General features: G+C 31.8%; 1 protein-coding gene across 1 annotated transcript; it reads right to left on the bottom strand.

The window, feature by feature from the left end:
* Window positions 1–9144: 9144 nt before the first annotated feature.
* On the bottom strand, window positions 9145–13008 carry LOC110908175. Its single transcript, XM_022153074.1, has 4 exons — window positions 12502–13008; window positions 12241–12417; window positions 9836–10114; window positions 9145–9693 (listed from the first exon to the last, which is right to left on the bottom strand). The coding sequence occupies exons 1-3, from the start codon at window positions 12741–12743 to the stop codon at window positions 10099–10101; spliced, it is 435 nt and encodes a 144-aa protein (XP_022008766.1). The 5' UTR covers window positions 12744–13008; the 3' UTR covers window positions 9145–9693; window positions 9836–10098.
* Between the last annotated feature and the right edge of the window lie 598 nt (window positions 13009–13606).

Genomic DNA, 13606 nt, shown 5'->3' with positions numbered 1-13606 from the left:
ATTCCGCTTGAAATGACATAGGTCACTTTCAAGCGGAATCACATGGTTTCTTATTCCGCTTGAAGTCGTTTCAAGCGAAATCATGAACAGTATAAATACATGTTCCAAGTGAAATTAGTAGTGAAGGTGTAATTGTTCATCATTCCGGTACCGAAGTGCCGATTGATTGTAAACTGTTTCTGATCAATATGTAAGGCAATTTAAAGTGAATTCAAGTTGTTTCTACATCTGTTTTTTAGTTTCTGCCTCTGAAACATATTATAACTCCTCTGAACGACTCGTTCGGGTCCGTACACGATCCTACAATTTTACTCAATGAAATGGACAATATCCTCACTTAAGAATTTTGTCCATTTCATTGAGCGAAATCTTACAGACAACCAAACTGAATTTCAAAAAAACATTTTGGGTTAGAAGATATTTGGTGTTTGGGTTTTTTGGCGTTTCTAAGGTGAATGTGATATATTAAATATGGCGTTTGGGTTTTTGTGTGTGTTTTTAATTGAAGGTCTGAGATGTTGTATATATAGGATTTTTTTGGCGGTTTTTTTAGACGGGATTTTACAATAATTAAGTTTGGTGTTTTATATCTAATGGCGTTTTTACTTAGAATGGTCTGTGATTTTTGTTTTGGCGTTTTATTTCACGAGATGGCGTTTTGTGTAGAGAAGTTAAAAGACCCTTTTACCCTTAATGAAGCGCGTCCATGTAATAAAATTGATGTTATTTACGAAAACGCCACCGCGCCAATCTAGTACATAGATTGTTTTGATCGGACGATCGATAAGCGTTCTCACCGTTCTCACACTTTCTTCTGTTTTCTCTAAATCCCGACCCTATATATATATATATATATATATATATATATATATATATATATATATATATATATATATATATATAGGCTAATTATAAGGAGAAAACCCACTCCAGTTGACTAAACCCTGAAAACTCACACATGTGGCTAGGATTGATCCACGTTTGAATTTAGATTGAGAGGAGGCAAGGGCATAACTGTCATTTTCTTTCTTTACCTTTTGAGATTTTGTAATCCTTTTCATGTGTAAGTCTGCACACGCAGACAAACTTTTCAACATTGCTTCTTCTTGTCATGCTTTTGCATTAAATACATGTGTACTTGTGTATCTCTCACATCTTTCTAATATCTTCTTCTATTTAAATATTCATATCTCTCACCTCACATATCTTTACTACACACTTTTAGATGCCCACTTTCTTATTTAATATTTCTTTTCCTGACAACATTTGTCCTTTATCAACCCTAGTTAAAACCATCCTATAGTTAAATGCATACAATCCCCCATGCTTGTACGTAGTTTTATCTTTTTCTTGGCTAGATTGTTTTTTTTTTCTTGTTTTATTCAAGAGACTTACTCTTAATAGTTTTGCAATTAAAAAAATATTGGATATAATCATGTAGTCACTTTTTATTTGGGAAAAGATAGTTTATGTTACTGTCTACTTTTTCTATGTGGTTACATCATACAAAATTATATCTTTTTCTCATGTTACACAAAAGCCTCACACCATGTACATAGAAGTGGTACATTATATAACTATGCAATGTCAAGGTATTTTTTTTGTACGATTTTAACAAGCTACTTTTTTTTACTTACTAGGACTTCTTAATACGTTATAACAATTTTATAGTATGATATATGTTCATTAAGGTAACAAAAAACAAAACGTTTAACATGAGTACATAATACAAAACCCACATGTTATACTAGTTTCATTACACCAATACATATGTCGCCGCCATAGTGAAGTAGAAAAGGGTTTTTGTAGGTTGTTGGAGATGGTGGTGAAGGTGCATGTTACATTTTTTGATCATGTAAAAAGTGGGTTTTGTTGTTGTTACACATCTATTTATCATGTTATAGAAACAAAGTGTTATTTGTTACAGATGTTTACAGAAACAATGTGTTACATAAAGTGGTTTTTGTTATTGTCACACATGGTATGTTTTCATATTTATGTAACGTATTACATGTTACATTTTTGTGTATAACATTTCTATGTTACATTTTCATGTTTATGTAACATTTACATGTTTTCATGTTTACGTTTTTTTATAGAGTTGCAAGAAAGAGACTGTTACATTTTTTTAATACCTAAAAAGATGTAACATACAGTCAATGTTACACGACCAAATAAAAGTATTTTTAATATACAAATGATGAAAGATGAGAGAGAAAATGAAGAAAGAGAATGGATTTGATGGATTTTTTGCAGGTCACATGTTTTTAAGTGAGGTGCATGTTTTTACTTTTTAGCTCTATAGGTAGGTTGACTTTTTAGATTAAAAAGTGTTGTACATTTTACCTTTGTTCAAGTACACACAACTTATATAATATTTGTTTACATAAAACTAATGAGTGAAATTTAGTTCTTACTAAATTATACACTAACAATCAAAACCATAAATCAAAAAACATAAATTATTAACAAATATGTTACAAGGGCCCCATGTTACATATCTCAGTTATTTACAATGAAGAAGTAGAAATACATAAATCTCCAAGAAAATATCACATTCCATACCATAGAATTTATAGATTTAGGTATTAGTTTTTTTACCTCTTTGTAGGTTGACTTTTTTATGTAAAAATGTGTAAACTTTTACACAAAGCCTTTTAAAAGACTATATATATTAATTATAACATCCATTTATCGAACTTTTTTTTAATTTATATCCACAAAGATCATTTTTTTTCATATGTTACACAAACCGAGTCATATCAACATTACTTAATTAGGCTTCAATCATAGCACCAGCCCCATATCACCATACATAAAACAAAACATTTCCATAATGTTACAAAGAAATCTGTAAACACAAACTATACAAATTAATATAATAATAATTTAAGATTAAATACTTATTAGTTTCCCTTTAACACTTTTTTCCAATTTGGTGGTAGATGTCTTTTCCCCCCTGCATTTCAATTAAAAACAACATCAATATTCCTCGCAATACGAAATGATTTTGAAGATGGGGAACACCCAAGCAAAAAAAATGTTTGAATGTATAAACACATGTGGTCATTTTTATCTGTTTTGTTGCTTATCTTCACTATCTACAAGTTACACTTTTTTTCCAGAGATCCAACAATGTAAAGTATTCATGTACAATGTACATTATTTTTGGATTATCTCAAAATGCAACACACATGTACATTTTTTTTATACGAATCAAATATGAATGCAACTCTTTTATGTAAAAATGAATTCAACTAACAAAACTAAAGAACAAAAAATGTAACTTTTGTTTTGTTTTAAAACCAACATGTAACCCTTTTTTTACATTTTCCCCTTTAAATGTAATTTCTTTATTATACACTTTGTTGAAATATGCGACATAAAAAAGTAACATTTTTTTCCAATAGAACACAAATGTAACCAACCATGTAACATTATTAAAAACCAAAACCTCTAAAAACAAAACCAAAAGACATTTGTTCATCATAATTATTTGTATAAACAAAACAAAACCAATCTACGACCTTTCTGATTAAATTTGTTTAAAATATAAAGTTTTCTTAGTTGGAAAGTTTTTCTTGGGGTAAAAGTATTGTTTTTATAAGAATATAGTTAACACCTTTAAATCCTAAAAACATCTGTTATTCAACTTTAATAATAGTTGTTAAAAAATAAATATATATTCTCTAGACCAAAAGATATATTACACGATAGTGAATACAAGTTTTATAATAGTTGTTTTAAAAATACTTAATTTATAATACAAAAATGTATAATAGCTGTTAAAAATAGTTAATTTATAATAAAATTTCTATCTAGTATAATAGATCATGAATTTATATAAATTGTTATGTAATAAAATTTATAAAATGACACATATATTAAAAATCTATACCATATAAAGACAAAAGTTACCTCTTTTCATCTTTCGTGATAATCATTTTTAGGGGGGTAAAATGTAAATTTAATATATACACCTCTTATCTTCCTCAAAGATCATCTTCTCCAAGACTTAACCATACCTTTTCAAACAAAAAAAAAAACACAGAGCTGCTTGTATATTATCTAACCTGTTTATGTTTTTGAAAAGTCTTAAGAAAACCCAAATGGGTATAAAGGAATCGAGCATTTTGAAAAGTCTTAAAAAACCTTATAATCTCTATTTTAAAACTCCCTAAACAAAGTTGATAATGGGTTTTCCGGCAGTGACCGTTGAAACAAAGCATCAGTTTTTATTCTAGTGTTTTTTGTTTATCAGATTATTGCTAAACATTAGTTTTAGATAACCAGTTTAATATAAACTGAACATTTTAGGGAAACATATAATTACTATGCATACTCCTTGTTTTCACTCTATTTAAATAACCCCATTCACCTTTCTTCTTTTGTATAGGACCGATGCTATCTACAGCTTTTGCTACTAAATAAAACTATTCAGATGAGGGTGAAGAGCAAATACCAGGAACAGATTTGCCGTACAAAATTCTCCGGTGATGTATTAATATGAACCGAAATCCCCTCGTTTTTAGCGTGATTATTTCCGGTGTTGACCGTTGAAATTCTCCGGTGATTGTTGAATATATCCGGCGATCATTGATATTCTACGACGATTTTGAAGATCTTAAGCTTTTTTGGCCGGTGATTGTGGGTATAGTTGAACATCTTCAGTGATTTGGGTATAGATGAAGAGCGTTTGATGAAGATTTTTTTGAAGAGAGAGAACTTGTTTTGATGTTTTGAAATGATGAAGACTAAATGGAGCCGATTTGAGAGTTCTGTGCATATGCAGGCTTTTGTCTTTCTTGTAAGAGATGAAAATATGTTTCCCATATTACCCTTAATGTACAATCAATGTATTACAATATACTGAAAAGTGGAACTAAAGAAAGACATGGCCCAAACTTAATCTCACCCATTCATTTAGTTTGATCAATGGTGACTAATGGGTTTTCAGGGTTTAGTCAACTGGAGTGGGTTTTCGATTTATCCTTGCCCTATATATATATATATATATATATATATATATATATAGGGGGCTGCTAGAATGAGAACCACCCCGAGTTGTAAGAACCGCGAGAACTACACCCCACGGAGCGCCGTTCGCCATGATTTTTTTTTACAAGTAGATATGTGTATTATAAGCACAGCCGTAAAAAATCATGGCGAACGGCGCTCCGTGGGGTGTAGTTTTTTACACCACAAGTTTGGTGTTTTTTAATTTTTTTTCTTTTTTCCTTTTTTTTTTCACCAAACTTGTGGTGTAAAAAACTACACCCCACTGAGCGCCGCTCGCCATGATTTTTTACGGCTGTGTTTATAATATACACATCTACTTGTAAAAAAATCATGGTGAACGGCGCTCCGTGGGGTGTAGTTCTCGCGGTTCTTACAACTCGAGGTGGTTCTCATTCTAGCGGCTCCCTATATATATATAGGGGATCGCTAAAATGAAAACCACCTCTAATTGTAAAAACCATGGGAACCACTTTCTAGCCTTTAAATCAACAAGATGGATGGAAGAGATTAAAAGTAACAAAAATTAATATTAAATGGTTTTTGTCTTATTATGTCTTTAATATTATAATCCAAAAGGATAATTTGGTAATATAACTCTATTTTGTCTTTTTGTCTTTATTGTTTTTTATTAGTTTTTTTTTGTATTATTATATTACTTTTTATTTTTTAAACATAACTTTTTTATTAAAAACATTTTAAAATTCAGATTTTTTTTAAAAGTTTTTTTTATACTTTTTACAATTTAAGTTTTACGTTAAACTTTTTATGTTTTACGTTTTTTTGACGCGCCGTTTTTACGCCGGGTTTTTTCAAGCGTCGTTAATTTTTACGCGCCAATTTTTTAACGCCGTTTTTTCAACGTCGCGTTTTTACGCGCCAATTTTTTAACGCCGTTTTTTACGCGCCAAATTTTTAACGCCTTTTTTACGCGCCAATTTTTTAACGCCGTTTTTTACGCGCCGTTTTTTAACGCCGATTTTTACGCGCCAATTTTTTAACGCCGTTTTTTACGCGCCGTTTTTAACGCCATTTTTACGTTAACGTAATTTACGTTTTTAACGCCGTTTTTTACACGTTTTTTACGCGCCGTTTTTTCGACGTTTTTAACGCGCCGTTTTTTTACACGTTTTTTACGCACCGTTTTTCCAAGCATCGTTTTTTTAACGCACAGTTTTTTCCACGTTTTTTAACGCGCCGATTTTTTTACGTTTTAAGGAACAGTTTTTACGTTTTATGTAAACTTTTTGTGTTTCTACGTTTTAGGTAAAACTTTTTACGTTTTACGACCGCCAAAAAACTTTTTACGTGCTGCGTAAACCTTTTAACGTTTTACGTAAAACTTTTTACATTTTACGTTTAACGTTTTTACGTTTTACGTTAAAAAGTTTATATTTTACGTTTAAAAGTTTACGTTAAACTTTTTACGTTTTACATTTTACGTAAAACTTTTTATGTTTTACGCTTCACGTTTTTACGTTTTAGGTTAAAAAAGTTTACGGTTTACGTTAAAAAGTTTACGGTTAAATTTTTTTTTTTTTACAAAATTTTTTTTACGCAAAAACGAACGCACCCAGAAATCGCAAACTCGGGAGGTGTCTCAGATATATTGTTATCATCATCGACGCCTCAAAAAAATATAAAAACCCAACAAACAAAAATAAAAAAACGAGTGGAATCTTAAAAAAACGATGTTTTGGCTCAGATTTTCCGATAATCAGTGGCTGCAAAAGTAGGGTTGCAGGTTCAAAAACCTACCCTCCACCATCCTTGCCGCGCCCTCGTCATCAAAATATACGGTTTTCTTTTTTTTTTTTTTGCATCATCATCGCCCCAAATCCAAAACGGATCAAAACCCACATATTCAAACATTCAAAAGCACCTGATGAACATTATTCAAAACACATTCAACAGATTTAAAACAGATTCAACAGATTCAAAAAGCACCATATTCAACAGAATCAAACCCAAAAAGGAACATGAACATGAACAGACCACCAAAACCACCGCCATACCACCAAACCCACTACCACACCACCGCACCCACTGCCACACCACCAAAATAATCAAAACCCACCAAATTTTTACAAACCCACCAAAAAAATCAACACCCACCATTTCTAGAGAGAGAAACCCACAAGAAATCAACACCCACTAAAATAAGATCAAGAACAAAAACACCCCCATTATACCAAATCATAACAAATATCAAGATCAAAATCTGCAACATATCAAAACAAGATCAAAATACCAAACATGCCAAAAAAATACCAGAGAAATCATCAACTCGTCGGGAGGAGGCCAGGGCCTCCGCCGCTCACGGCGGCGCTGCCGCCGGCCCAACACCCAGTCATCGAACCACCACCACCAGCCACTAACCCACTGTTAGAACCACGGCGGCCGACCAACCACCCACTGTTAGGACACCAACATCATAGATCTGGACACCAACAACCACAAAACATCAAATCGGAGCTCGCTACCCCCAAGTGCAGCCGACAACCCCCCTGTTTACGTACCGGAGGAGCCAGTGACGTCCCAGCTGTGGCTCCCTCTCTGGTGACACCTTTTCAGGCACTGGTAACCAGTCGGAGATGACGACGGTGGCGGCGGCAGTAGAGGTTCAGGCGGCGGCGATGATGATGTCGCCGGACGGGGAATGAGACAGATAAGAAAGGGGGCGGCGGTGTTTTGTTTTGTTGGAGGGATAGGGTTTACATTATGCTCTTTATCTTGTTTAGTGGAGATACAAGATGAGAGGTTTCAAAATTTGTTCAAAAACAATACAGGAAGATGAGATTTAAATAGAAAGGAGAGATGAGAGAGGAGAGAGGTAATAAAAAATTTAGTGATTTAAATGAAGAGAGAGAAGGGATTTGACATTTGGGGTGAATGACCAAAATACCCTTTGGGTTGTCATGTTCTGATTGGTTGAGAGTGGTTCTCGCGGTTCTTATAACTGGAGATGGTTTTCATTTTAGCGGCTCCCTATATATATATATATATATATATATATATGTATATAGGATTAGGATCATGAGTGAATAACTTTTTGAGAGTGAACTAATCTTGACACTTGATCATTTTTTAGATTAAAATGGTAAGATTGACATTAGCCAAATACTTTTAATTAAAATCCCTTAATTTTCTCCTCTCTTAACTCTCTCTCTCTCTCTCTCTCTCTCTCTCTCTCTCTCTCTCTCTCATTTTTAATTATTTCTCCATTATTTTAATTATAAGAGATTGAAGGGATAATGTTTTTTTAAATAAACTCTTATATTCCTTTTAGAATTAAATATTAAACCTAATTAAATTATGTTTTTTTAACATATGTGTATACAGGTCAGTATATACAAGACTTATACACTTATGTATTATTACATCTTGTTTCCATGGGTCGGTATAAACCAGATTTATACACTTAAGTATTATTCAAGTACATATGTGTATACAGGTCGGTATATACCAGACGTATACACCTGTGTATTATTCAAGTACATATTGTATACATGTCGATATATAGCTGACTTATACATTTGTGTATTACTACATATTATTTCCACTATACATCTTTTCATCAAACATTGATCTAATACATATATGTATAGAGAATGTAATTAAATATTTTTAATCGTGTTCTAGATGGAACAATATTTGATAATGTTTTTATTTTTTTTAAATTATCAAATATTAAATTAGGTAATATGTGAGAGAAAAAAAAGTATAGAGAATGTAATTAAATATTCTTTTAATTGGAAAGAGAAATCAGGAGAGAGAAAAAAATCATTTAATTAAATAAATATAGAAAAATACAATTATACTCTTGTGTCTATTAAAATACATGTAAGTTACAAAAGATAATTACAATCTTGCCATTAAAGAAAAAATCTAGATCTAAAAAATCAATGGTCAGGATAAGTTCATTTTGTTCACAAATAAATCATTGTTCACTCATGAACCCTACCATATATATATTTATATATATATATATATATTAAAATGCCATGTTTTCACGTTGTGCGATGGTTTTTTTCATTTAATGCATGTTTTTTGACCATACATATGTGTTTGATCAAAGTTTGATTTACATATGTGTGATATATATGTTTTATAGTATACACACACTACTAATAAACCACATGCATTGTATGAACCATAGACATATATATCACTACGTATTCTAACGGGTGCAGCCACACATGCTAAACACTCAAGTCGTTCGACAGTTTACCGTGATCTAAACACCAAAAGTAAGGTCTAACGACTTATTACACACGAACATTAGTGGTTTGTAACCAACAAAATAAAGTGTTTATGACCGTAACTATTATGCGACTTTCTTTTTGTTCGCTACTTTCCTCGCATCTTCAATCACCTTTCGTTTGAGAAGATTCGCATCTGAAAGCAGTATCTTCGCAGCATACTTCATTCTTAAATTTTTTATTTGTTCTTGTTGTTCCGATTCTTTCTTGTTGAACCCGCAATTAAGTGGCTTGTTACTTGCAGCGTAGGCCTCCATGTGCCTCATGGCAAATATTCCACAATGGCAAATATTCCACAATCTGTGAAATTTTCCCTTGTTCCCCAGCCAATCACTCTTCGTCTCAGGGCTACATGTGGTATAAATAGGGCCTTTGGGTGTTTCACTTCTTTCAAGTAAGTAGAAAATATGTGCCTCTGCATTCAATAAGTCAATCATTAATCATATATTAAATATAATATACAAACAATACAAACCATATATGATACATGTGTATACATTAACATGCATTACATATATGCATTATACATTAAATTTTCATGATTGTTGTACACTTACAACTTTACACTGCGTCCCTTTTGATAGAAATTTGGGATTGTCCTTCAATAAAACCCAATAATTTTCCTTGTGCATATTGTCAATGACTTCAATAGCTGGACAATTCATGTCAAAGCACACCAGGTAAAAATGGTGGTGTTTAAACATAGGCAAAATGATGATGTCATATGACGTGAGATCCATTTTGTCTAGCTAACCGTCTACCACTGCAAGCAAATTGTTTTTAAAAGCTCTCGACCTTGACTCCATCGTTTTTATACTAGTTAGCATCCACGGAATCTGTGTAATAAAATAAACATAACGTGACACATAGAAACCTAACTGAAATTGATTGTGAGCAGTCTATGATTCAACAAAATGATCTAAACTCAACAGATTTACATCGAGATCATTGATAAATCTCAACAATTTATATCCTTTTTAGATTCAGATATGCAGCACAATTATGATATAAACAGTCAGCAGTTTTTGTCCAAAATCACAATTTTAAGTTCGATTCAGAATCACTCACCTCGACTAACAATCAGCAACACTTAACTACTATCAGCAACTGAATTATGATTTATCGGAGTTTTCTAAATTCATCACAGATCTAAATTTTGAGTACAGTTAAATCTGTTTTGGTTTTAATCTGATTTGAATCATCACGTGTATTTTTTTTAATGAAATTAAATGAAACAACCGAAACAGATTGAAACAATGACACATGTTCAAACTCGTTCAAATCAACCAAATTTTAACCGAAAACGATTGAAACAATGATACAATCAACGTAAACAGTTTAGAAATCACAAACATCACACCGAAACGATTCGAAATTCACCGAAAATCAATCGGTTCGGTCCGAAATCAACCGAAATTCGATTCGTTTTCACCGAAACTCGTTCGATTCGAACAATGTTTACACGATTACAACGATTAACGCGATAAAAAATGTTGTAGTTCACATGTGTAATATTACACATGCGTATGTGTACTACACGTGTGTATTATTACACATGTATACGATTTTTAATAAAAATGTAAAAAAAAATCACAGAAACAATGACTAATATCAAATTTGTAATTGTCGTATACATATATATATATATATATATATATATAATGTAAGTATCTATAGAAAACCCACTTTAATTTAGAAAACCCGGGAAACTCAAAGCTCCCGGTGTTTTTTTTTCTTGAAAAAATTTACACATGTTATATACATGTTTTTAAGGGTTTTGGACAAAAAAAAATCAAAAAAGCGCCGAGTAGATATTTTAAAAAAAAATAAACAAGTTTTGGGGTAACACATGTTACAAATATCTACTCGGCGCTTTTTTGATTTTTTTTTGCCCAAAACCCTTAAAAACATGTATATAACATGTGTAAATTTTTTCAAGAAAAAAAAAACATCGGGAGCTTTGAGTTTCCCGGGTTTTCTAAATTAAAGTGGGTTTTCTATACATCCTTCCCCTATATATATATATATATATATATAGGGTAGGGTTCCAGCGTGAACAACCTCCCAAGAGTGAACTGCGTGAACAGATATAGACCCTTGATTTCCTTTTTAGTTGTTAAGGGTATGATTGTAATTATATAAAAAATTAGATTTAAATCATTATTTTAATAACTGAATTAAGTTTCATCTTTCCTAATTTAAATTCATTATCCACATTATGTTTTTTTATTAATAAGATAATTATCAAAATAAACAACAAATCACCAGACTTCAATTTTAATTTTTATTTCAGATTTCATCACCATAATTCAAATTTTGATTTTTAAGATCCACGTAACCTTCATATTTCAATGGTATACACATGTGTACTTGGATATAAATAGAACAGTACACATGTGTACTCAGCATCGTACCTATTTGTACAGTAATTCACAGGTGTACATCAACATTCAATACAAAAAAAAATTGAGATATCACAAAAACAGACGATATACACATGTGTACATTGCATTAAAAAGAGGGCAAAACCAGAATACACATGTGTACATCACATTTAAACAAATAATTATTTTAATAATTGAATTAAGTTACATCTTTCCTAATACTTGATTTGATTTGTGAGAGATTTATGCAATCAATTTAAGAGGATAATTGATTACTTAATTTGTGAGAGATTTATGCAATCAATTTAAGATTGAAATTACGCATATACCATTTTTGTATTTAATTAAATGGAAAAAATTAACCAAATAATTACCATCATGCCACTCACTTTAATCTCAAGATAATAAAAATCAAGGGCCCAGATCAGTTCACGCAGTTCACTCTTAGGATTTTGTTCACGTTTGAACCTAATCCTATAATATATATATATATATATGTATATATATATATATATATATATATATATATATATATATATATATATATATATATACGCATACACGTATTCCATACTTACAACTGTCGATGAGTAGCAAAATAGACGTCTAGGCGTTCCGGTTTATATCTTTCCTGATAGTTTAGCACAGCTGCCCAACAGTCTATAGTGTTTCCATACACTTGTTTTCCCGGTATCATGTGTGTCATCAGGTATGCCTTTGATTGTAATCCATATCCCGTTTCGAAAATCTCTTTGTTGTTATACACAACACGGATGTGTATGTGAACATATTCATGTTATACGTAAACTGTTATATTGAACGTGTGTAATAATACTTACAAAAATGATGTATGTACTTCTGACCCTTCTGCATTCATATTGGCCTCTGCTATTTTTGCTTCCATTTGTTCTTGTTCGTCATCTATTATGTACACTCCCTTTGATTTTGTTTTCGGTAACTCTTTCTTTGGTGATTTTTTCTTATCTGCAGCATTTTTTTCTTTATCGATCTCCAACATGTACATCCAAACTAGCTGCTCTTCATCTGTCATCGGTTCGTTGACTTCAACTGGTTCACACATACGAGTTGGCTCGTCCTCCAATTCTTGTGAGCTAATGCCAAGTCTGAAGCTCGGCTCTGTGTTGTCTCTTTTTGTCCTTTTCTGACCAATGCAGTCGACCTTTGCAATAATCTCTCCGATATTTTCTTCAACAAATTGGGTCCAGTCAGTTTGTGCAATTTGTTCCTCGATATCCACTGTATCTACGTATACAGATTTGTATTTGTCTATGAAACTTTTTATTTCATGAATATCTGGGAAGGACGAACACGCTTCACACAAAGCCTTTTAAACCAGTTTTTTGTCTCGTGATATATTCTCGAACAAAGTGTTTAGCTTTGCGACATGACCCTGTTAAAAACAAATATAATTAATAACGTCAATCTTATAACAACATAACACATATAATAATAGTAGTAAATAAATAAATAAGAATATAATAAAATAAAATATAGTAAACACACATGTGTTAATTCAACCGAAATGAAAACCACTTTTAACGCGAAAACTAACTAAAAAAGACTAAAAAACACACCAATTTTTTTTTACAATTTTTTTATTAAAAATCGCTAGTTTTATACGGTCACCGGTCATCAAAGTTCACCGCACGGCAAAGGGGGTAGGCGGCGGTGTTCCCGAGCGGCAAACCACGTTTACCTTTGCCGCCCACACCGTACACCCTCAGGTATGTATCATATGTCCTCCTTTTACCCTCTAACCATCACCTTTAGTTTTAAAAATGCCAATTAGACAAACATTAGATTATGAAAATTATTATTTGCATCTGAAATACAAAAAAAAAAAGCTGTTTATACAAAACTTAAGGTTATGAAAAATAATATTTGCATCTTCATTTCCAGACAAATTTTATAAAGGGTTGGGAA

Source organism: Helianthus annuus, chromosome 14 (assembly GCF_002127325.2).
Source record: "Helianthus annuus cultivar XRQ/B chromosome 14, HanXRQr2.0-SUNRISE, whole genome shotgun sequence".
Taxonomy (NCBI): domain Eukaryota; kingdom Viridiplantae; phylum Streptophyta; class Magnoliopsida; order Asterales; family Asteraceae; genus Helianthus; species Helianthus annuus.
Note: the sequence above shows the minus strand (reverse complement) of the source record. Positions and strands in the feature narration are given on the sequence as shown.